At 31.9% G+C, this 1215-nt stretch overlaps 1 protein-coding gene across 1 annotated transcript; it reads left to right on the top strand.

Annotated features, from left to right (window-relative positions):
• Positions 1 to 36: 36 nt before the first annotated feature.
• On the top strand, positions 37 to 665 carry LOC125864059 (putative F-box protein PP2-B2). The gene is made up of 2 exons (XM_049544001.1): positions 37 to 74; positions 263 to 665. Exons 1-2 carry the CDS (start codon positions 37 to 39, stop codon positions 663 to 665), a joined length of 441 nt encoding a protein of 146 aa, XP_049399958.1.
• Positions 666 to 1215: the final 550 nt, after the last annotated feature.

Consider the following 1215-nt stretch of genomic DNA (forward strand, 5'->3'; position numbering starts at 1 on the left):
AATAGGAATGTCTTAACTACCAATAATGGTTTTTATATGGCGCAAACTCAGATAGTGCGCAGGCTCCTATCAATGTTTTGATGGTAAAAATAAAAAAATGATATAAAAAGTTAATTAAATATACCATATATGACTCAATCTTGTAATTTCTTTTAAAAATTCGCATATGATACACGTACTAAAGAGCTAAAGCCCTACATATCATTTCATAATTTTTTTTAAAAAAATTTCCTTACAAATGTTTCTTGCAATGCTTTTGCAGATTCTCTGAAACGACATATCTTACTGCTATAAATCAATTGGATATTCGTGGAACAATAGGCACAAAAATGTTGCCACCAAAGACAGAATATGCAGCTTATTTGGCGTTCAAGTTTGTAAAAGGGTGCGGCAATAACCTTCCATCTGCTAAATCAAATATTAGGTTTGTTAATTATGAGAGTGAAATTGATGCTGAAAATCAGGCCAACACTGTGCACCTTCCAAGATTGCAAGAAAGTGGGGGTATACCAAAAATGAGAGGAGATGGATGTATGGAAGTAAGATTGGGATATTTTGATAGCAAGAAAGACACTGACGGTCCTATTGAAGCAAGATTGTTTGAGAAGAATCACTTTTACAAAATTGGGCTCATTGTTGAAGGAGTTGAGTTTCGTCCAAAATGAGAAGTGGATATGGGAATTTAAGTTTTATATGTTTTGAACAGGAAATCTTTGAATTCTTATTTTGATTACTATTTCAATGTTTGCAATTTACTACAGACAATTCATATACATTGCATATCCTTTAAGGCTTTAGTATTACTTAATAATTTGGAAGTCCTCTTTCTACCGGAAGGTTACCTTCTGGCTAAATTTGAGGCCTATAATTTGGATTTAACTTTTAGACGGTATAAAAAAGTGAAGTGAAATTCCTTCTTCCAATATTTATGATGTTGAATTTTCTTCTCTATTTAATATCTCAGTTAGTTTATGTGCTTCTAGTTTTATATTAGAAGAGAGCTTTGATGAAAGGAGAAATATTTTTTTGGATTTCAACTGATGGATCAGTTTCAACTATGTCGTCAAAGGCAGAAAATATGGTGTTATCATTTGGGTGTTGTTTTTCCCCAAGATTTCTATTCTTTGGGATAATTCATCATATTGATCTTCATCTTCTTTAGGTGCTAAAGCTAATGAGGCATGACAATACTGTAAGTCAATATTTTTAATGAGT

The sequence above is a fragment of the Solanum stenotomum genome, chromosome 5 (assembly GCF_019186545.1).
Source record: "Solanum stenotomum isolate F172 chromosome 5, ASM1918654v1, whole genome shotgun sequence".
Classification (NCBI taxonomy): Eukaryota; Viridiplantae; Streptophyta; class Magnoliopsida; order Solanales; family Solanaceae; genus Solanum; species Solanum stenotomum.